Source organism: Crocodylus siamensis, chromosome 3 (assembly GCF_052110815.1).
Source record: "Crocodylus siamensis isolate JL-2025a chromosome 3, ASM5211081v1, whole genome shotgun sequence".
NCBI lineage: Eukaryota > Metazoa > Chordata > Crocodylia > Crocodylidae > Crocodylus > Crocodylus siamensis.
The window spans coordinates 282738-302864 of NC_143397.1; the positions used below are offsets into that span (position 1 = coordinate 282738).

The 20127-nt window shown below is 62.3% G+C and overlaps 3 protein-coding genes across 7 annotated transcripts in view; 1 reads left to right on the forward strand and 2 right to left on the reverse strand.

Moving 5' to 3' along the window:
* Window positions 1-5493, reverse strand: part of TLN1 (talin 1) — a 52291-nt gene extending 46798 nt beyond the window's left edge. For 2 of the 3 annotated variants that reach the window (XM_090037423.1, XM_090037421.1), the window contains exon 1: window positions 5345-5493. The gene's annotated coding sequence lies outside the window, so the exon portion shown is untranslated. Of the gene's footprint in view, window positions 1-4661; window positions 4812-5344 lie in introns of those variants that run through there. The other variant, XM_090037422.1, reaches the window with a different exon arrangement.
* A 29-nt stretch (window positions 5494-5522) lies between these two features.
* CREB3 (cAMP responsive element binding protein 3) lies at window positions 5523-9735 on the forward strand. Of its 3 annotated transcripts, none has more exons than XM_090037426.1 (10): window positions 5523-5680; window positions 5944-6096; window positions 6205-6437; window positions 6583-6686; window positions 6800-6892; window positions 7394-7500; window positions 7997-8065; window positions 8270-8354; window positions 8503-8587; window positions 8732-9735. In XM_090037426.1, the coding sequence occupies exons 2-10, from the start codon at window positions 6008-6010 to the stop codon at window positions 9115-9117; spliced, it is 1251 nt and encodes a 416-aa protein (XP_089893552.1). In that variant the 5' UTR covers window positions 5523-5680; window positions 5944-6007; the 3' UTR covers window positions 9118-9735. The 3 variants fall into 3 exon arrangements, with proteins under 3 accessions (XP_089893552.1, XP_089893550.1, XP_089893551.1); XM_090037424.1 differs by having other exon boundaries at window positions 5524-5680; window positions 6170-6437; XM_090037425.1 differs by lacking the exon at window positions 5523-5680 and having other exon boundaries at window positions 5687-6096; window positions 6170-6437.
* A 3161-nt stretch (window positions 9736-12896) lies between these two features.
* On the reverse strand, window positions 12897-16148 carry LOC149867843 (avidin-like). Its single transcript, XM_090037139.1, has 4 exons — window positions 16017-16148; window positions 14079-14289; window positions 13319-13439; window positions 12897-13055 (listed from the first exon to the last, which is right to left on the reverse strand). The coding sequence occupies exons 1-4, from the start codon at window positions 16083-16085 to the stop codon at window positions 13022-13024; spliced, it is 435 nt and encodes a 144-aa protein (XP_089893265.1). The 5' UTR covers window positions 16086-16148; the 3' UTR covers window positions 12897-13021.
* Between the last annotated feature and the right edge of the window lie 3979 nt (window positions 16149-20127).

Consider the following 20127-nt stretch of genomic DNA (forward strand, 5'->3'; position numbering starts at 1 on the left):
AGCAGCACAGCGCGGTCTGCAGTCGTGGGCCCTTCCTCCTCGCAGCAGCAGCATGACACTTCCCCTTTTGGGCCTGCGTCCCCTTGCTGTCCCATGACCTCCCCTCCCCCAGGACAGCCAAGGCACACCAGCATTGGGGAGGCACTGAAGTTATGTGGCTCCACCCCGTGCCCTCTCCTCTGGGCACAATCGGCCTGTTGTCTGGGGATTAGTGCACCAACACCCACACGAGGCCAGCCCCATCAGCAGTAGCTTTCGCTGGTACCCAAAGCCTCTGAGGGCAGCTCAGCAGGACCAGGGAGGATGGGAGTCAGGGCTGCTCTGGAACGGTGCCCAGGCACACACACTGGTGCTGCAGAGCTGCCCTGCATGTTTGCATCTTCTCGGCCAGTGACTGCTCCCAGGCCAACTCTGCCCTAGATGTGCCCCCTCACCCAGGGCCCTGCCAGCCCTGGGTGGGGCAGCCTAGCGGGCCTGGGGGAGGGAGGGGATGGACGTGCAGCAGTGCAGACCTTAGAGGAAGAACCTGCCGGCCTGGACCCTACCCCACCACGGCTCCCCACTGCGACTCTGAGCAAGTCACTTCAATCAATGCTGGGCGCAGCCCCCACCAGCGTCCTGGAGCCCGCCCTTCCCTCCCAGGGGATGTGGCGATGCACCAGGTATGAGTCGGGTGCAGCACGCTGGCTTCGGCTCCCACTGAGACCCAGTGGGAACTTGGCCCACCACGACAAGTGGTTATTAATACCTCTCACAGCGTCAGGGCACTGGCTGGGAACGTCCCTCCTGCCAAGCTGGCAGCTACAATTGACTCAGATGGCATGGTGTGTCAGGCCCCAAAAGGGGCAAGCACCACAGGCTCAGATGGCCACTGGGGTGGTACGGCCTGACAAGGCTTCCTGCAAGCATGGCCTCCTCCTTACCCTTCTGCACTGGCTGGCTCCCGAGCATGTAGTGGGGCACCAACACCACAGAGGCCTCCGGCTGAGCTGTCCCTGGACCCCAAGCACAAGACACGGAGCTGCTCCCAGCACGGCATTCACTCCTTCCTGTTTTCCCAGGGTAGCATTTCTGACCCGGGGAGGAAGCACAGCAGCACATGACCCAGAAAGCCCTGGCAGGCCACAGCCTTGCCAGGACCAGTACGGAGCAGCCTCCAGTCCTACACAGGCCACTTTATCAGCACTGAGTGCAGGAAACCCAACCCCAGCCCATCCAAGAGCAAAAGCTGCCCACAGGGTCAGGCTTACTGCCCATCTGCCAGGAGGCCCAGGGTTTTGTAGGACAGCACCCCCACCTGCTCCGGTCAAACATGGCCCACAGCTGCACCACTCCCCAGCTAGAGACCAGCCTGTGTGCCTGAGGCAGCCAGTCTGCACCCTACCACGCACCACCATCACTAACAGAACAGAGTCTCCCCACCTGGGACAGGATCACTGATGACACCATCTCCTCCCCATGGGATTTGCCCCATACACCTGAGCCAAGCTACCCTCCCCAGGCCAGCAGGAAAGCCCCTGCCTGCGAGGGCCTCTGCTCCCTCCTTTCAGGCCCTTGCCTTGCACAATTTTCTTCAGCCACACAGTCCCCACAGCCTTCACTTGGAGGCACCGGGTCACTTTGTGCCAAGCCCCATTGTAGAGGAGAAGGTTAAAATGAACCCCAGGCCAGGACCACCAAGGCCCCATCACAAAGCATGGGCAAGTGAAAGCAACCCCAACCTCTGCTGCAGGGCCCGAAAGCTGGGCACGAGGGGCAGAAAGCATCTGACACTGCCAAGTCGTCACGATGGCATTGCCTTCTGCCCTGCACAAGCAGCAGGACAGCAAGCCCCAGAGGCAGACACAGATCACGATGCACAGCACATTTCAGCCACACATGGAGCCGATCTTCTCCGGCCATACAGCAGCTGCTTGAGTCGGCACAGGACCGGGCACCCCCATGGCAGACACTACTCTACCTGACACATGGCGAAGGGGAGTGCAACCTCACCGGCGTTGAGGGGCACAGGCGGGCTCAGCACCCATGCAGGGGCACCACTTGCCTCAGCTGACAGGATGGCTCCACAGCAGTTGCCTCAACTGCCCTGTAGCCCTGCGAGGCCACAGCTCTGGTGGCACAACACCATTGCCCCCACACTGCCCTGCAGAGCTCTAAGCACTCCCACGTGCTCTCCTGCCCATGGAGATACAGCTCATGTCCATACAGGTGCCGGTGCCAACGAGAGCCAAGCAGCATGCCGAGGGACTGGCAATGGGGCCCCTCTGAAAGCCCAGCCGGAGCGGAGCAGGGCATAGTTTCTAGGGTCGGAAGGGACCTGAATAGATCATCGAGTCCAACCCCCTGCCATGGCAGGAAAGAGTACTGGGCTCAAACAAACCCAGCAAGGTGTACATCTAGCCTCCTCTTAAAGACCCCCAGGGTAGGAGCCAGCACCACTTCTCTTGGAAGTTGCTTCCAGACCCTAGCCGCCCTGACCGTGAAGTCGCGCCTCCTGATGTCGAGTCTGAATCTCCCCTCCGCCAGCTTGTGACCGGTATTCCTGGTCACTCCTGGCGGTGCTTGGGGGAACAGGGACTCCCCCAATGCCTGCTGGTCCCCCCTGACTAGTTTGTAACAGGCCACTAGATTCCCCCTCAGCCTTCTCTTGTGAAGGCTGAACAGGTTCAGGTCCCGTCGCCTCTCCTTGTAGGGCCTGCCCTGCTGCCCCCTGACCGTGCGAGTGGCCTCCTCTGGACCCTTTCCATGCTGTCCACATCCCTCTTGAAGTGTGATGCCCAGAACTGGATGCAGTACTCCAGCTGTGGCCTGACCAGTGCCGCGTAGAGGGGGAGGATCACCTCCTTGGACCTGCTCGAGATGCATCTGTGCATGCATGACAAGGTGCGGTTGGCCTTCCTGACGGCATCCCCACACTGCCGGCCCATGTTCATCTTGGAGTCAATGATGACTCCAAGATCCTTTTCCGCCTCTGGACTGACAAGAAGGGAATTCCCCAACCTGTAGGTATGGTGCCAGTTGTTCCTCCCCAGGGGAAGCACTTTGCACTTGTCAGTGTTAAATCCCATCCTATTCTCATCCGCCCACCCTTGTATCCTGTCTAGGTCCGACTGCAGCTGTGCCAACATACAAGAGAGGGTCTTGTGCCTAGAGGCGCGTGGCTCTAGTCAAGGAGACCGCAGCTGGCCCCCCCGACCGTGCCCTCATACAGAGGAGCAACTGTGAGCAAATCTGCTGCCATGAGTCCAGCCATCCCTTCTTCAGGCAGGAGCAGTCAGAAACAGGCTCACATACCTGCCCAGACCCTTCGCATGGAAATGCGCCCCCAGCCCTTCATCCGAGAGGAGCTATAAATCACCTCACCCAGCACGCCTCGCTGTCACAGGAACGGCATCGAGCTAAAGGCCCCACCAAGGTCTGCAGGGCATGTCAGGGCCCGAAGCCGCTGCCCACAGACCAACGCATCTGCCTCTCCTTCAGCATGGAGCGCAGGCCCACCTCCCTCCCAGGCAGCTTCCCCCTCTGCCCACAGATAGGCAGCCCCTGTGAGCTATCCCCTTCCCCACTGACCCAGAAGTCCCCGGGCCCAAGCATGTGCTGGGGACAGCCCAGCAGCTGCCTTCAAAGAAATGCTTCAGCTCTCAGGAAAGGTGGGCATGGGGTGAACCCACAATTGAGGCAGGGGAGAGACACCCCCAGGACAGGTACCACTAGGACTCCCAGGCTGCAGCCCCAGCCCCGTGAGGCAACAGAACTTGGGGGAAGGCGAAGAGCCATCAGGTCTCATCAGGTCAGGGCCACAGGGCCAGGAGGATGCCAGGGCAAGCAGACGACCTCCTGCAGCAAGGAGATCTCTTCTCTGGGCCAGGGATGAGGAAATGGTGGCGGTTTCACAGCTCAGCAGCTGGATGACCAGGAAGCCTTACACAGCACAGAGCTGCAGACCTGGGGCTGGGACAGGGAGCAGGCGGGAGCAAGGAAACCTGCAGCAAGATCTGTAGGAGACAACTGACTAAAAATGGAAAACGCCCAGCTCTGCACTGCCAGGCCCCGCGGCCACGAGCACGGCACATCCATTCATCACCCGCTAAGCCAGACGCTGCATGGCTCAGCCCCCCGGGCCACAGCCAGCTGGGCTCCATGTCAGAGATATGCGGCAAGGAACCCCCCACCCTGCCCCCAGCCACAGCCCTCCCTGATCCCTGGCGCGAGGGATATTGCTGCTCCCCAAGGCCTGTCCAGACAGGCTGTGTCTCGGTCTCCGGAAAAGCGACAGAGCAGGGCGGCAAAGCCCCAGGTGCCAACAACCCCAGGGCAGCCTAGGCGAGTGCTGCCTGCACCCCTGGCCCGGCCTGGCCCATGTGCGCCGGCCCACCGCACTCCTTACACACGCCCCAGGAGGGGGCAGCAGCAGACCCCACCACGCGCCGCCAAACGATGGCTCAGCGGCGAGTCACAGATGTCTCACACCCGGGATGGGCGTTGGCAGGGCTTCCCGCCCCAGGCAGCTGCTGGATCCAGCACCAAGCGCCCCCCCCGCCCCCGCCACCCTTGCTGGGGCCGGGCCCGCCAGCCACGGCTACCCTCACCCAGCACCGAGTCCTCCCGCCCGGCCGACCTGCATCTGCTGCAGCGGGCCCAGCCCAGCCCAGCGGACAAACCTGTGGCACAAAACCCTGCCCCGGGGCCCGAGCAGGGCCTGCGCGCAGGGCCGGAGGGAGGAAGGAAGCGCCGGACGGGGGAGGGGGCGCCGAGCGAGCAAGAGCCGCAGGCAGCCCGCGAGCGGCGCTTCCTGGCAAGAGACAGCGGGCCCCACCCCGGCCCGGGAGAGGGGCCCGGCTGACACGGCGGCACAGGAAGGGGTGCGGGGCCGGGCCCACGCAGGGCATCTCCGCAGGCTGGCCCCGCGCACGGGGACCCGAGGGAGGGCTGTTCCCACAGGCACGGCGCGGCCGGGACCAGGAGCTGCGGCGGCAACCGGGGCGCGACCAGGGCCAGGCCCCAGCCCCGACGGCACGGAGAGCGGGACCCCCCCCACCCGCAGCTCGCCCTCAGCCACGGAAGCTGCTGCGGCCCCGGCCCCGGCAGACACTGGCGCAGCGTGGGGCGCCGCCGGGCCTGGGGGGCCGCACGGCCAACGTCCCCCCCCCAGAACCGCACATCGCGGGGCGCCCTGCCACGCACACCCCTTGGGGGCACCCCTCCGCACGCCCACCCTGGGGATGCCCCTGGGCGCCCGGCTAAGCAGGAGACCCCTAGCAGCGCGCGCCTCTGGCCGCCCACATCTGGGGACACGCATCTGGGCGGGCCCCCGCGGGCACGCACATCTGCCTCCCCCCCGTACCTGGCCCGCGGGCTGCGCGGCGCTGCGGGGCGGACGCGGAGCTAGGAGCAGCAGAGCAGGGCAGGGGCAGGTACAGAGCGGCACTTTCAACTTCCCGCCCCACGGCCACTCTGGGCCCTGCGCTCGATAGTACCGGCGCACCGCAGGCGCAGTGAGACTACCGGGCGGGGCGAGGCCAGTCTGGCGCCATCTTGAGTGCGGGCAGCGTCAAGGCCAATGGAGGCTCGAGGCGGCTCCGGCCCCGCCTGGGGGCCGCGCGGTGGGTGCCGGGAGCCGAGGGCGCTGACGTCATTCCTGCTGTGTTGGAAGGCGGTAGCGGAGTGAGGGCCTGCAGAGGTACGGGGGTGGGGGGAGTCCAGGCGTGTGCGCTCCCCGGGCACGGACCCAGGTGTCCCCCCCCGGGCAGGATCCCCGGCGTCCGGGCCGCGGGCAGGCGGTAACGCCAGGTCCCGCCCCGCCCGGGTCCCCGTCCCCCTGGGCCCTCCCGGGCCGGGCTCCCCATCCTCTGTGGCCTGCCCGTCCCCCCCCCCCGTCCCCTTGGGCCCGCCCGGGCCGGCCTCTCTCCCCCCGTGGCCGGCCCCGCTGACCGGTGCCCGCAGATGTCGGTGTCGGTGGTGGCAGAGCGGGCGCCGCTGGCGCTGGCGGACGGGGACGCGGGTGTGGATGTGGACCGGGACCTGCTGGACTTCCTGCTGGCGGAGGGCGCGGAGCTGCCGGCCGACCCCGGCGCCTGGGGCCTGCTGGAGCCTGAGGTGAGGCTGGGTTCTGGGACGGGGAGTGGCCCCCGGCCCGGCCTGCTTGCCAGGCTGACGCTCGGGTCTGCAGCTCCCGGGAGACGAGGACGTGGACGCTTTCCTCAGCGCCCTGCTGAGCCCCTTCACTGAGGTCCCGGGCTGCTCGGCCCCCGGCAGCGCTGGCAGCATCCCTGCGGAGCAGCCCTCGTGCAGCCCCGAGAGTTGGGCCGCGTCCCCCGGCAGCCCTCCTGGCCCCGACAGCGTCTGGTTCGACCACAACTACTCCCTGCTCCAGGACGGGCCGTGGCTGGAGTGTGCACCAGTGGGACCCACTGATGGGGATGTCTTCATTGACCTGGGTGCGCATGGGTCGGCTCCGTGCTGAGCCACGAGGGGCAGGAGGCCGTGGCCGGGGCTGCCTCGTGCCCCCGGGCCCAGGAGCTGGTGGGGGAGGCTGCGGCTCTGTGGGGCAGGGGTCATCTGACTCCTTCCTTCCTCTCCCAGACGCATGGGCTGGGCTGGAGAGCACGGAGGAGACCTCTGGCAGCGAGCAGAGTTTCAGCTTCGCCGTGGCTGTGGAGGACGTCATGCCTAGGACCCCCACACAGGTACAGCCCCTACTCCCAGGGGTCCTGCAGCCAGGCTCGCAGGTCCCCCTTTCCTCCCTGCTCAGGCCCCACCTGGTGCTTCCTTCGTTATCTTGGGGTTTGCTCATCCCCAGCTGGACTTCCCGGAGCTGATCCTGACCGAGGAGGAGAGGCAGCTGCTGGAGAAAGATGGCATCACATTGCCATCCCACCTGCCCCTCACCAAGGTGAGCCCTTGCCTGCTGGTGCAGGGCCCTTCCCGGGGCAGGGGTTCAGGTGTGGGCACAAGTGCTGAGCAGCAGCCCCAGCCGCAGGGGCCATGGCATGTGGCTCAGCCTCAGCGGCTGGAAGGGGCAGGGGGCCAGGCCCCCACTGCTGCTGGCCCCACTCCTGTGGCTGTCCCCAGCCGGCTGCTGTGGTGGATCTGCAGCCACCACCCCTCTTGCCCTCGTGGCAGCCAAGGCATCGCCTTGGCATGAGGGGCCTCGCTGTGCTCATGCAGGGAGCAGGCAGCGGAAGGATGGACTTAAAAATCAGCCTGGAAGCTGCCAGGCCTGTGTGCAGCCGGCCTTGTCCCTGGGGCCAGGGCTATCAGCTCTGCCCTGCCCACCTCCCTGCATGTGCAAGGTACCTGCTGGCCGTGGGCTGGTGGCTGCATGGCCCAGGGTCCAGCCTTGCTGCCTGCCTTGGCGCCAGGGCATGGCCAGTGACGGCAGTGACTGTTGCAGGCTGAGGAGCGGCTGTTGAAGAGGGTGCGTCGCAAGATCCGGAACAAGCAGTCGGCCCAGGACAGCCGCCGTCGCAAAAAGATCTATGTGGATGGCCTGGAGAGCAGGTACCAAGCCTGGCGTGGGCAGAGGGAGCTGTGTGTCAGTGGTGAGGGCATGCCCCCCTGCCACAGCACCTGCAGTAGGGGCTGTATCCATGACCCTGGGCACAGGGAGCAGTTCTATAGCAGGTCCTGTTAGCCCCACACTCTCGCCCAGCTGCCAGGCTGCCCCTCTGGGGCAGCTGGAGCTCTTGTTCTTGTGGCTGAGGACCCAGACCCTGCTGTGGGGGAGCCAGGCCCCCTTCCCCTGGGGGACTCCATCTTTTCCCCTCACATCCCATGGAGCCCTGCCCTGTCTCATCAGCTGGGGGCTCCTCCCAGGTGCCTAGCACAAGGACCCTGCCCCCATGAGACCTTGGGAGCCTAGTGCTAGGAGGGCTGAGTCATGTGCAGGGAGCCGGGCCCTGCCCTGCGCCATCAGCCCCCAGGTGCTGAGCTGAGCCCCTAAGTCTGGTCTGACTCCTGGCTAACGTGCTGTCTTGTATCCCCTGCCTACCGGAAGGGTGGTAGCCTGCACGGTGCAGAACCACGAGCTGCAGAAGAAGGTGCAGCTGCTGCAGAAGCAGAACATGTGAGTCCCTAACATGAACACCTGGCAAGGGCAGCGGGGCCCTCTGTGGTCCTGAGCCCCTGCAGGGCAGTACCAGCTACTGGTGTGGAACAGTCTGAGCCTGTTTGCCAGGCACGCTGGAACTACAGGGCCAGGGGGATGGGAGGAGGCTGGCCCAGCCCCGGGGCTGCTGCGGTGCTCACCCTGTTTCCTGCTCTGCTGCAGGTCATTGCTGGAGCAGCTGAGGAAGCTCCAGGCCCTGGTGCGACAGTCCTCAACCAAGACTACCACAGCCAGCACCTGTATCGCGGTGAGTGGCCCAACAGCTGGGCCAGGGCCTGTCCCATGCACCACGGGAGCCTCTGCCAGCCCACAAAGTCTCCTGCAAGGGCGCAGGGCTCCCAGCAGCGTTCAGTCCCCAGCCTTGGGCCAAGGCTGACAGCTCACTTTCCCCACAGGTCATGTTCCTGTCCTTCTGCCTCGTGCTCACACCCAGCCTCTTCTCCTTTGGAGCAGGGGGGCGGCAGCAGGAGCTGCATGGAGGTGAGTGGTCAATTGCAGGGCATGGGAGAGGTGGGACCCAGCTTGGCAGCCTGTGCTTCGTCGCAGAGCTGGGCAAGGCACTTGGCTCCTCCTTGGGCCCGTCTGCCCCACCAGGCATGAGAGTCATGGGCTCCTCTCTTGCAGTGCTGTCCCGGCAGATCCGTGAGTTCCAGAGTATGGGGGATGCATGGGCAGTGGCACCCGATGGGCAGGAGGAGAGCATGTCCAAGGGGCTGGCCCTGGAGTCAGAGCCAGGTCTGCAGGACAGCCTCAACCGCTCGCAGGAGGGCAGCCACAGTCTGCCCACAGCCGAGTCCCACTCCGCCATCAGCAGCAACTCGTCCTCTGATCCACCTGCGCCCAGCGCCTCCCTGCAGGGCTCCCCCCAGGCCGGACATCCCCCGCAGCAGCCCTCAGGGCGGAGCTCTCTGCCCTCCAAAGTTCCAGTATCCTGGGAGGCTGAGAAGCGGGAGTGGGTGGAGCGCAGCACCAGTGTCATCATCCAGCAGCACCGTGCGGACGAGATGTGAGTGCCCAGGCAGGCCCGCCCAACGCAGCCTCCCTCACTGCAGCGCTGAGTGCCCCACTGCACCTTCCCCAGCAGTGCCGGACAGACTTGGACTGTGGGGGCTAGGGCCTCCTTGGGCAGTGGGGCAGAGCTGAAGGGGGAGGTCCAAGGTCCCCGGGCTGAGGGAGACCCCCACAGTGCACTGACCTGCAGCTGCCTGGTGGGGAGCGGGCACTGGCAGCAGGTTCTGCATGCCCTTTGGAGTTGGAGCCTGGTGCCTGGGCTGGCACCAGGCTCTCTTCTCTTAGCTGGGCCCCAGGACAGCTCTGTTTTCACCCCACCGCACCCCTTTGGCCTGGGGACTGTGGCTGGGCTGGGAGGTCCCTGAACGGTGCTGTGCCTGCTACTCCCAGGGACTGCCTGGCTCCTGCTGGTCCAAGTGCCAGGGCCACTGTGGAGACCCTGGGGCACAGGAGGAGCTGTGCCTCAGGCCAGGCAGACCCAGAGCTTCAAAGCCATGGCCTCTCCTGCTTGTACATAGATAGCTGTGTTGGTGAGCCTTAGGGGCTGGCCATGCCAGGCCTGCAGGGACCATCCCCTTCCTTGCAATGAAGCGCCAATAAAGTGATCCCCAGCTGTATTGCCCTGGCTTATTTGCTCCCAGAGCTGCTGCCTGGGAGGAGCAGCAGCCCCAGGGCCAGGCCCAAACAGGCTGCAGCTTCCATGGGGTCCTCCAGTGCACCGGGATTGGCCTCCCAGGGCAGCACCAGCCTCCTCCACTGCCCAAGATGCAAAGGAGGCAACATACTGTGAGCTCACACCCTTGAACCCAGGCTGAGAAGGCCTTATGCAGCCATTCTGGGTTGCTGGCTTGGGAGAAGAGACATGCTTGCCATTGGGGAGGAGGGGCAGGTCCTTCAGGCACCGGCGGGATGGGGCAGGTCCCTGTGGCACCGGGGAGCAGGGCAGCACTACTGCAGGGGCTCGGCTCTGGCTGCTGCCACAGCAGACCTGGGCCCTGCACTGTGGCCACCTGCACTCTGGCCCCGGCCTGCTCCCCTGGGCTAAGCTGTCTGCTCCACCTCCCCCTGGGCCTGCCCCCTGCCACCTGCCCCACAGGGCAGAGCCCGCAGCACCCTTGCACGTGTGCGTACCCACGGGCATGCACACTTAGGCATGTATACACATATACATGTAACAGCTGGTCAGCCCCTGCACATGCTGAACCAGTGCCTGCAGCCTCCGCTGGGGCCAGGGCAAGGCTCCCCCACCCCTGCCGAGGGGTGCATGGGCTTGGCCCAGCAGCACCAGGCCTGGGGCGTGCAGGGTCCCACTGCTTTAGTGGGGGGACAGATGGGGGCAATGCCTGGGCTGTGTCCTGGTTTGTAGCAATTTTACGAGGAGTTTAGACTGGTTTGGATGGCGCAGATCCTGCCTCAGGCTGGGCTAGAATAGCTGTGAGGTCTGGGTCCCCTCCAGCCCCCTGCTCTGGGATTCAACACCTGGCGCCCGTGCTCTGGCTTTGGGGCTGTGCATCCCCAGGCATCAGGGCTCGGGAGCAGCCCGGGTGAGTGGCTTCGGGGCTTGCAGGGATTTGAGGCCATGCCCTGTCCCACACCAGGGGACGAGCAAGACCTAGAATTCTTGAGACCGCTCTCAGAGGCAGCGCAGCACGTGCGCAAAGGAAGCAGTCTTCGTGGGTGACTTTAACTTCCAAGACATTTGCTGGGAGGAACAGGCAGCCAGGTCTCCCCATTCACAGAAGTTTGTAACCTTACAGGGCCCTCACCTATTGCAGCAGGTACACATTCCCAGTAGGGGAAATGCCTTGCTCGACTTTGTGTTGGCCACAGGGGACAACCTTATGCGGGATCTGCAGATGCAAGGTAACCTAGAGGATAGGGACCACCTATTGATAGGGTTCACTATCTGGAGAAAGGGGGAAAATAACTAGCAGGGTGGAAGTGCTAGACTTCAGGAAGGCCAACTTCAACAAGCTCAGGAGATTAGTTAGGGAGGGACTGACTGGTAAAAGCTTTGGGGACATGGGAGCCCAGGAAGGGTGGGCATTTCTTAAGGGACTAATCCTGCAGGCACAGAAAAGGACCATCCCAGTACACATAAAAGGGGGTAAAAGAGCAAAGAAACCCTCTTGGTGGAGTAGGGAAATCTAGGAGAGCCTGGAGGGAAAAAAAGAGGCCTGCAGGCTGTGGAAATGGGGCTGCCCCCAAGGAGGAGTTCACCTGCTTGACTTGACCTTGCAGGGAAGCAGTGAGGAGAGCCAAAGCTGAAATGGAGCTTAGACTGGCAGCAAAAGTCGAGGATAACAAAGTCATTCTTTAAGTACATAGGAAACAAAAAGAAGGTGCAGGGTAATTTAGGGCCCCTTCAGCACAGACTAGGACAACTGGTAACAGGATGGCCAAAGCAGAACTTCTAAATGATTTCTTTGTATCCGTATTCTTGGCCACTAATAAAAGTATACATCCCATTGGGACCTTAGGTAAGCCCAGTATAGAGACCAGCCCACCAGCTCTGCTGACATAGTAAAGGAGCACCTGGAGGGGTTGAATGTATTTAAGTCAATAGGCCCTGATGATTTTCATCCTAGGGTACTTAGGGAATTAGCTGGTGTCATAACAGACTCGCTGGCACAATGGTGATCTGTCCAGGCCCTGGGACTCCAGGGGAGCCTGCTGCCTCTCCGGGGCCCAGAGGCAAATGCCCCCGGGAAAGAGCTCGCAGGGGCTCACCTGGCTCCAGGGGTCACATGTGCAAGCAGGTGCTGGCGGGGGGCAGGCTGTGCTGCGAACCTCTGGGATGGTGCCTCCGGTCTGGGCTCCCTGGCAGGGCACCCTGACCTGTTCTGGAGCGGGACAGGCGGCCAGATGGTAACATTAGAGCCCTGCTGGAGCACGGGCCGTGCCAGGGCTCACATGGGGGTGGGGGAGTGGCTGCGCCTGCTCCTAGCACATGCCGGAGCTCCTGGGCTCAAGTCATGCTGGGCTCGCACACGCAGGCCCCTGATAGATGGATGGACGAACAATCCCATCCTGGCTGTTGGCCGCAGGACCACCACTGCTCTGGGCAGGATGCTCAGGGCCAGGGGCCAAATCCTGTTCCCCAGCTTGTGTTGCTACTGCCTTGGCAGCTCCGGGAGCAGGGTGCTGCACCCCAGCTGGGAAAGCAGGCACCTCGCCAGGACTCAAGGGAAGGAGAAGAGCCAGTGGAGGTCCTGGAGCAGCAGGTCCTCAGGGAGCAGGACCCTGGGCCAGTGGCCACGGCAGGGACAAGGCCTTGGTGCTTGTAGAAGATCCTGCTCTGGCCTTTCCACCTCTCCCCGGAGAAGCAGGGGGCTGGTGTGGCAAGGGAAGGACCTGGCCTCAGTGCTCACCAGGGCAGAGATACGGTCGTGCCCAGCCTGGGCCCCCATTGAGGGCAAGGTGCAGCAGGGCCGTGGGGGGAACTCGCAGCACAGCCAGAGGCTTCACCCGAATGTATTTATTTAAGGCCTGGTGCTGATGTCGCCAACAGCCCCAGAAATGGTGATGTTTTCTGCTGCCAGGTGAGGAAAGGAGCAAATCAGGTGACCCCGAACAGCCTTGGTTTATGGGGGGGAATGCAGCACCCTTGGGGCAGCCGGGAAGGGGCAGGTGGGGCTGGGCTGGGCTGGAGTGTGAGTAGCACTGACACGAGACACGTCTGCGGCTGGAGCCATTGCCATGCGGGGACACGGCCCATGGGGGCAGGAGCAGTGCTGGGGGGAGGCCGAGAGGAGGGAGATGCCAGAGCCAGTGCAGCCCCAACAGCCTGGGGGCAGGCTTAGGGAAGTTCAGGATCTAGAGCCCAGGGCCCTGGTGCTGGGGCCTGGCTCCACGGGGCTGCAGCCCTCCTGCACTGTCGCTCCTCAGGGTCCTCTGCTTCCCTCACTTGACGCGGGTGAAGACGTTGGTGCCGACCCTGTGGGGAGGCATGATGCCGTAGTGATGGGCTGTGCTGGGGCTGCTTCTGGTGTGTGCACGGGGAGGCATGGCTGCCTGCACTCCCCAAGCGCCCATCACCATGGCAGGGAGGCGTGGGCACATGTGGCCATGGCCAGCACCACCCGGCTGACCACATCTGCTCTGGGAGGTCAGGCCAGAGCCGGCTCCAGCCAGGGCCAGGGACCCTGTCCCTGCCTTTCCACCCCGGGCAGCGCTGTGGTCTGGGGCCAGGGGCCTCACCTGGTGGCTTTCCAGTCATCTCTGGCAGCAGCAGCCTCCTCCCGTAGCAGCCATGCGGTCCTCAGCATCTCCTGCCCATCACTGTCCACAAAGCACTGGCCCACAAAGGCGGTCGTCGCCCCTGCTGGGGACTCTGCATGGAGGCATCAGCACGGCTTTTTGTGTGTGTGTGGGGGGGGGGGGTGACACCAGTCCTGCCCCAGCCCACCCAGCCCCAGCCTGCATGTGCTCGGGCTCCTGCTTTCCCACGCAACCCCTGAGTCCCGGCTCCAGTGTGTCCAGGCAGGGCAGGGCCGGGGCCTGATGGGGGACAGCAAGGAGCCCAGTGCCAGGGACTTTCCTCACAAAGGGTGATGGGGCAGTCTGGGGCCTCCCGCCAGGACAGGATGTGGGACAAGACCCTGCTCTGCGGACATGGCCCAGCTGCATGCAGCCACCTGCACACACGGCATGAGGGAGCCTGGCCACTGGGCAGAGAGGGAAAGCACCTTCTGCAAAATGCCCTCCCATGTGTGGGCATCGTGGGCCAGGAGGAGGTGGGGGCTGCTGGCCATGCTGCCCTGCTCCGCCAGGAGCCATTGCTGCAGCAAGCTGAGGGGGCAGCTGCATCCATTTGCAGCCCTACAGGGCAGGTGACATCTTGGAGACTGACCGGCTCAGAGGCAGGAGCTTTTGCAGGTATGGAGCAGGCAAAGGGACCATCTCCAGCAGCAGTGCCCTGACCCGCGTGCCCCAGCCCAGAGGCAGCCAGGCCCCGTACCTCGGAAACACCAGTGCACGGTGAAGCCAAAGCTGGGCTGGGCCTTGCTGCTGGTGTCGTGCTGGGCCCCCCGCAGTGGCGATGCCAGGACATTGCGGTGGGGGACCATTGCCTCCTGAGGCAGGTACAAGCCGGAGAAGGCCCCATCCTTGAGCTCGAAGATGAGCATCCGGCAGCCCCGACTGCTGGTCCAGGTCCCAGACAGGGTGCACTGGAACGAAGGGACGGGGTGAGCGGGGAGACCGGCCCTGGAGCTTGAGGCACAGAGCTTGCTCCCCGCCCTGCACTCCTGCCGTGGCCACCAGCACCCAGAGCAAGTGAGGCCAGCAGCCCTGGGAGACTCCCTGGATTAGGTGCTGAAATGGCCCTGGGAAGGGACCCAGCCTTTCTCTCAGAGCCGAGGGAGAGAAACCCCCGCCCCGTGACCCTGTCAGTCCAATGCCATAGAATCACAGAAGTGGGGTCGAAGGGACCTTGTAGATCTGCAAGTCTGACCCCCCCGCCTGGGTGGGAGAAAAACTGGACTCAAATGAGTCCAGCCAGGTAGGCATCAAGCCTCCTCTTAAAGCCCCGCAGGGTAGCAGCCAGCACCACTTCCCTTGGAAGTTGGTTCTAGATCCTAGCTGCCCTGACTGTGAAGTAGTTCTTGTGGATGTCTAATCAAACCTACTCTCCAATAATTTGTGTCCATTGTTCCTTGTCATGCCGGGGGGGTGCTCGGGGAAACAATGTCTCCCCCAAACCCTTCTGGTCCCCCCTAGTGAGTTTATAGACAGTCACCAGGTCCCCACTCAGCCTTCTCTGGTGAAGGCTGAACAGGTTCAGGTCCTGCAGTCTTTCATTGTAGTGTCTGCCCTGTAGTCCCCGGATCATGCGGGTGGCCTCCTCTGGACCCTCTCCATGTTGTCCACATCCCTCCTGAAGTGGGGCGCGCAGAACTGGACGCAGAACTCCAGCTGCGGCCTGACCAGCGTTGCATAGAGGGGGAGGATCACCTCCCTGGACCTGCTCGAGATGCATCTGTGGATGCACACCAAGGTCCGGTTAGCCCTGCCAACCATGACCTCCCATTGTCGGCCCATGTTCATCTTGGAGTCAATAATGACTCCAAGATCCCTTTCTGCCTCCCTGCTCTCAAGAAGGGAGTTTCCCATTCTATAAGTGTGCCGCTGGTTACTACTGCCCACGTGCAGCACCCTACACTTGTCAGTATTGAAACGCATCTTGTTTACGTTAGCCCACTCCTGTAACCTATCCAGATCTTGTTGCAATCTTTCCCTCCCTACTAGCGTGCTCAACTCACCCCAAATTTTGGCGAATTTAAACAGGTTGCTTTTCACCCCGTCATCCAAATAGCTGATGAAGAAATTGAACAGCGCAGGCCCAAGGACTGGTCCCTGGGCTTGGCAATGGGTTTGACCCGAATGCGTGGCAGAGCCAGACCCTCCCGCTGGCATCACAGGGGCTCCATGACCTGCAGGAGCCTGGTGCACAGAGCCAGAGCCCCTGGCACAGCCACCAGTACTGGCCAGGGCCACAGAGACACCCCAGGAGCCAAGGGAAGCATCACCCCACAGCTTTGCTGGGAGGATTGTGCCAAAGCTTCACTGCTGGACTGCGCTCCCTGCCCCTCTGCGATCACCCAGGAGGCTCCAGGGTAGTAGCACTCAGTGGTGAGACCCCCACTGCCTCGCAGGCTCCAAGCTGCCTGCCCCAACACAGGGTGCTGGGCACAGGTCTCGTGCTCTCCCACTGGTGCTGGCACCTGCTCTCTGCATTGAGCCACCAGGCCCAGCACACAGCCTCCCCAATCATGCTTCACGCCACACGGCTCCATGTGTACGCGTGCAGAGTGAGCATAGCCCCCAGGTACTGCCCGCACCAGCCTGGGGCAGCACAGACCCCTCCACCCCACGCCACACCAGCGTGCCCCTGTACCTTTTCCTGTGCCACAGCAGCAAGAGTCACCAATGCCAGGGTGAGGAGAGAGAAGCCGCTGTTCCCCATTGCTCTGAGCCGTATGCAGACACCAAGTGAGCTCCCCCGGGTACCTGAGCCCAGGGCTCTGTGCCTAGCCCCTCTATATAGCGGCGGGGTGGCTGTAACCTGAGCAGGGTTGGAGCCGGCAGTGTTGATGTTGCTGTTGTTTTTTGATACCCGTGACTAGGAGCCGGCAGGGTGCTCACAGAGCATCATCGGTGGCCCGTGTGTAAGTGGGGGGAGGCGCTGCCCCAGCCCTGTTCAGGCCCAGAGCTGCTCAGTGCCTTCATGAATATTTTGGCGGGTGGAGCAGTGCACATGGAGCACAGCTGGGTGAAGCAGCAGAGGTGTGAGAGGACAGGACTAGGGTTCCCAAGGCCCTGAATAAATTGCAGAAAAAGTCTCAGAAACACTGGATGAAGTTCAGTAAAGACAAGTGCAAAGTCAAGTGACTGGACACAAAGTGGGGAACAGCTGTACTTCATAAAAGGGACCTGAGCACAACAGGAGAATCACATGTTGACTGAGCCACAAGTGTAAGATTATTGCAAAAATATCTAATTGTATATGGAGATGCATGTCATAGCCTCCTAGAGCTGTGGGGCTGGCAGGGATCTGGGGGGTCATGTTTAATCCAAGCCTGGCCTGAGGCAGGATCAGCCCCATCCAAACCAGCCCAAACAAACCCTGTGACCAAGATTGGAGCAGCATGACACCATCACCCTGACACAGCCCTAGGCGCCACCCCTGCCCCTGCCCCAGGGAAAGCAGGGGGCCACAGGGTCCTGCTGCTGCTGCACAGGGGGTTAATACACTCCTGAGACCCCAGGCAGGGCTGTGCTCCCATTGCAGAAGAAAGTGAAACCCCCCCAGCGTGGACCAGTGTGAGCAGGGGGAAATCCCTTTTTGCCCCAGTGCAGCATCGGGTTGAGCCTGAGCGCAGGGGCAAGATCCTCCAGCCGGGCCCCCGTGGGGTTGGTGCCAGCAGGAGCATTGGCACAGCCCAGCCCCATCCCCAGCCCCGGCTGCCACCAACACCCAGCTGCTGAAAAAGGCCAAAAAATCCCCCCAAATCCCCAAACACTCTCTGCTCCTGATACATGTAGCAGTAGATAGGGGCAGGGAGGGGTGGAAGTCCCTCCTGGCTCCAGAAGCAACCAGCAAAATAAAAGTAGATCATTTCTTGGAGTGGAGCTTTGGAGTGGGTTACCTGGGGGCTTGGGGCAACCCCATCCAGGAAGGTTTTCAGGCATAGGTCACACAAGCATTTAGCTGAGATAGGACAGGGGCAGAAGGCAGGTAGAGGTCCTCCTGGCAGACCAAGGCAGAGGTGCGCCAGCAGAGATGACAGGCTGTGATGACAACGGAAGTGCAGGCTCACAAACGCCTCTCTGATTTAGTCAGTCTATAAAGTGCATCTTAACCCTGCCTTCTGCCAGAACAGCTAACTACCTCTCCTTAATAAGTTAGACTGAGCAGATACCCTAAGGATCCTAACATCACGGGGGCTGGGCACACCTCACTGATTACCAGAGATCCGGGTTTTCTGTTTCCCATGGAAAAACAGAGAAAACCACAGATTTCCCATTTTTATCAGCGAAAACGCAGATTTTGCCTTTTAGAAGAGAAACCTGCAGATTCCCCCTTTTGCAAAGAGCTCTGCAGGCTGGCTGAGTTCCAGCCTACAAGAGCTGTTTGCAAAAGGGGCGGGAAACCCTCAACCCTGCCCAGCTGCAAACCCTGAGTTGCAAATGCTGCGCTCCCCAGCCTGCTGCCCTCCCCCAGGCCCTCTGGAGTGCAGCATGCACGACTGGCATGGCAGGGCACAGTGGGGCCACACATGAAAGCTGCCTGCCACGCTGCAAGATCCGTGGTGCCCTGGCCACATTTCTTCTGAGTGCATGGGGGCAGCTCACCCCTGCCTTCCCCACCCCCCACAGATCTAGGGGGCGTGGGTCCCCCCTGTCCCCTGGGACTGCATGCCGCCACTGGGAGCCAATCCTGCCCAAGCCTGCAGCAGGCAGGCATTGGGCGGGGGCGGGGAGCTGGCTCGTGCTCCTGCTGTAGCAGCCGCTGCCTTCCACTGGGGGCAGGAGGCTGCGGGCCTGGGTCCCCTGGCTCCATAGCCCTGGCAGTTGGGGCCCCCTCCAGCAGGGCTGCGGGGCACAAGCAGGGCTGGAGGGCCATGAGGGGGAAGTGAGGGACACCAGCAGGGCCATAGGGGGACATTTAATTTTAACCACAGATTTTGGGATTTTTATCAGAGAATTTGCAATTTTTTATAACGGAAAACCAGGATCCCTGCTGATTACATGCCACATACAAAGCTCAGTCACACACACAAACACATGCACACACACACACAAAGAGCCACTCTGACTGCTTTCTAAACCAGACCACAATGGGTGTGTCTACATCTGCACTTTAATGCACATTAGCCTATTTTAATGCGCATTAAAGCATCACACACAAAAAAAGTGCTCTTTAGCAAATGCACATTAAAACAGGCTAACTGCACATTTTTCTAGTCCCTCACAATGGAGGTAGTAAATTTAATGTGCATTACCTAAAGTACATTAATTGACTATGTACACGCACCCAGCGTTCCAACTTGCTTAGAGAGTATACTACCCTAGCCAGGAGCAGTGGGGAGAGGAGGGACGCAGGCACACGTGTGTCTTACACACACATGTGCCCCCTTACCGGACCCGGAGCAGAGGCGAGAGCAGCAGTGGCAGCCAGAGGGGAACGGAGCAAGCAGTGGGGGGCAGCAGCAGCTGGTCCCCCCTGAGGTAAGTGGGGCAGAGGGACCGACGCAGCTGAGCTGGATCCAGAGGGGAAGCCCCCCCAGATTCCCTCCTATCTGAGCCGGTAAGGAGCCGCGCTCCTGAGCTGCGCGAACAGAGAGTGCAAACAGGCATGTTCTGTAAGAGCGTGCCAGCATTCGCGTCGGCGTTCGTGCTGGCGGGCGAGCGGGAAGGGCCCAGAGGCAGACTCCTGCTAGCGCGGGGCAGAGGCACCACATTCAGCTAGAAACAACTCCTACGATGGTGTCGACACGGAGTGCTGCCAGGGCCCCTGCCCGGGGGGCGTACCCTTCCCGGGGCTTGTCTAAGGCCTCCACCCAGACGGAGTCCCATGGGGGGGCTGGCGTCCCCCAACCCCGTGGCCTGAGGGAGCTGCCCAGCAAGGCCTGGGGGGGCAGGGACTGAGGGACCCCCACACCTGTCCTGCAGGCACCCGCCTTAGGGCCCTGGAGGCGCGGGTGAGGGAGCTCCAGGAGGAGGTCAGCAGGCTGAGGGGAATCAGGGAGGCAGAGGAAGAAATTGACAGCTATTTTCTTTCCCTGCAGGGTTGTATGGACCAAGGAGGATGCACCTCAAGATGAGCCCTCCACTGCTAAGTGGCAGACGGTCACCTCCCGTGCCAGGGCTGCTCGAGACATGGCAGCACCAGTTCCCTCCAGTCCACCTGGAGAACAGGTACCAAGGTCTGGCAGCCCTGGAGGAGGAGGACGGAGAGGACGAAACCAGGGAGGAGGCAACTCCACGCACACCGCATCCCATGCAAGCTGAAGGAGGCAAGAAGGCCAGGAGGAAGAAGCGTCGCGTGATCGTCACTGGGGACTCCATCCTGAGATGTACAGAGGGCCCATCTGTCGCCGGGACCCCTCGGCACGCAAGGTCTACTGCCTACCTGGAGCAAGGATTCAGGATGTGAAAGGGATGCTCCAAACCGTAATCTGGCCCATCGATTATTACCCCATGGTCCTAAAAATGATGAGGCCAGGAGATGCCCTTATTGCCTGATGGAGGACTACCATGCTCTGGGGTGCGTGCTGAAGGAGATGGGCACACAGGTGGTTTTCTCTTGTATCCTGCCAGTGAGTGGACGAGGCAAACGGCATGAATCGTGCATCGCAAAGACCAACTGGCAGCTACAGGAATGGTGCTTCGAGGAGGGCTTTGGCTTCCTCAGCCACGACTGGCACATCACGATGAGAGACATGCTGGGATGGGACGGGCTCCACCTTTCCCCTAAAGGTAAGCGTGTGTTCTCGTCTAGGTTG